This window comes from Aureococcus anophagefferens (genome assembly GCF_000186865.1).
Source record: "Aureococcus anophagefferens unplaced genomic scaffold AURANscaffold_194, whole genome shotgun sequence".
NCBI classification, from domain to species: domain Eukaryota; class Pelagophyceae; order Pelagomonadales; family Pelagomonadaceae; genus Aureococcus; species Aureococcus anophagefferens.
This window is the reverse complement of record NW_008705736.1, coordinates 3549-4652: the sequence shown is the minus strand read 5'-3', so window position 1 is coordinate 4652 and position 1104 is coordinate 3549. Positions and strand designations below refer to the sequence as shown.

The 1104-nt window shown below is 81.9% G+C and overlaps 1 protein-coding gene across 1 annotated transcript in view; it reads left to right on the top strand.

The window, feature by feature from the left end:
* AURANDRAFT_68528 (hypothetical protein) overlaps nucleotides 1–1104 on the top strand; it is a gene marked incomplete at both ends in the record, with an annotated part of 12351 nt that overhangs the window by 7726 nt on the left and 3521 nt on the right. The window contains one exon of the mRNA XM_009044226.1: nucleotides 144–1102. Within this exon, the coding sequence (XP_009042474.1) occupies nucleotides 144–1102 (959 nt within the window). The remainder of the gene's footprint in view (nucleotides 1–143; nucleotides 1103–1104) is intronic.

Sequence of the window (1104 nt, the reverse complement as noted above, 5' to 3'; positions counted from 1 at the left end):
TCGCCGTCGCCGCCGTCGACGCCGCGGCGGCGCTCGGCGTCGACCGCGCCGGCGTCCTCGCGCCGCTCCTCGCCGCCGCCGGCGGCGGCGACGGCGCGCTCGACGAGCACGAACGATTGCTCCCGGGCCTGGCGGCCCTGGAGCCGGCGGACCGCGACGCCGCGCGGGCCCGGGCCGCGCGCGCCGTCGACGCCGCGCTCCGCGGCGGCGACGACGACGCCGCGCTCCGCGCGACGCGGCTCCTGCCCCACCTCGTCGCGGGCTACGCGCGCAACGCGCCGCTGTCGGCGGCGCCCGACGCCGCGCGCAAGGGCGGCGCGCGCGGCGACGCGCGCGGCGCCGTCGACGCGACCGCGGCGCTCGACGGCCTCGGGAAGCGGCTCACGGACACGATGCCGCTCAAGGCCGAGGACCTCGACGACACGCCCGAGGCGCGCGCCGAGTTCCCCGAGGCGCGGCGCCGCCGCTTCGAGGCGCAGCACCGCGCTGTCGCCGCGGCCTACGCCGCCTGCGCGGCGCCGCGGCTCCTGGACGTCGTCGAGGCGCGGCTCGCGCCGGCGACGCGGCTGGCGACGGGCGCGCCGGGCGCCTCGCGGGGCGCCGCGGCGCTCCGCGACGGCGTTGTAGCATCCCTGCGCGACGCCGCGCGGTCCGCGGCCCTCGGCGCCGCCGCGGGCGACGGCGGCGGCCTCGTCGGCTTCTGCCTGGACGCGCTCGCGCGCTGCGGCGCGCTCGACGGCGGCGTCAAGCCGCGCGGGACGGAGCGGAAGCGCGCGGCCGCCGCCTGGTTCCGCCGCGCGGTCCTCGACGGCGCCCTGCGACCGGCCCTGCGGCGCGCCGCGCCGGCGACGCTCCGGGCGCTGCTCGTGTCGCCCGCGGACGCGCCGGGAGGCGACTCGAAGAAGCGGAAGCTCACGCCGGAGACGACGGTCGTCGCCGCGTGCGCGGCCCTCGTCCTCCCGGCGGACGGGTCCTCCTTCCTCGACGGCCTCTTCGACGCGTCGGGGGCCTACGACGCGGCCGCGGCGCCCTTCAAGCTCGTCGCCGGCGACGCGGCGCTCGCGGTGCTCGAGGCCGCGTTCGACGGCCTCGACGGCCTGTCGT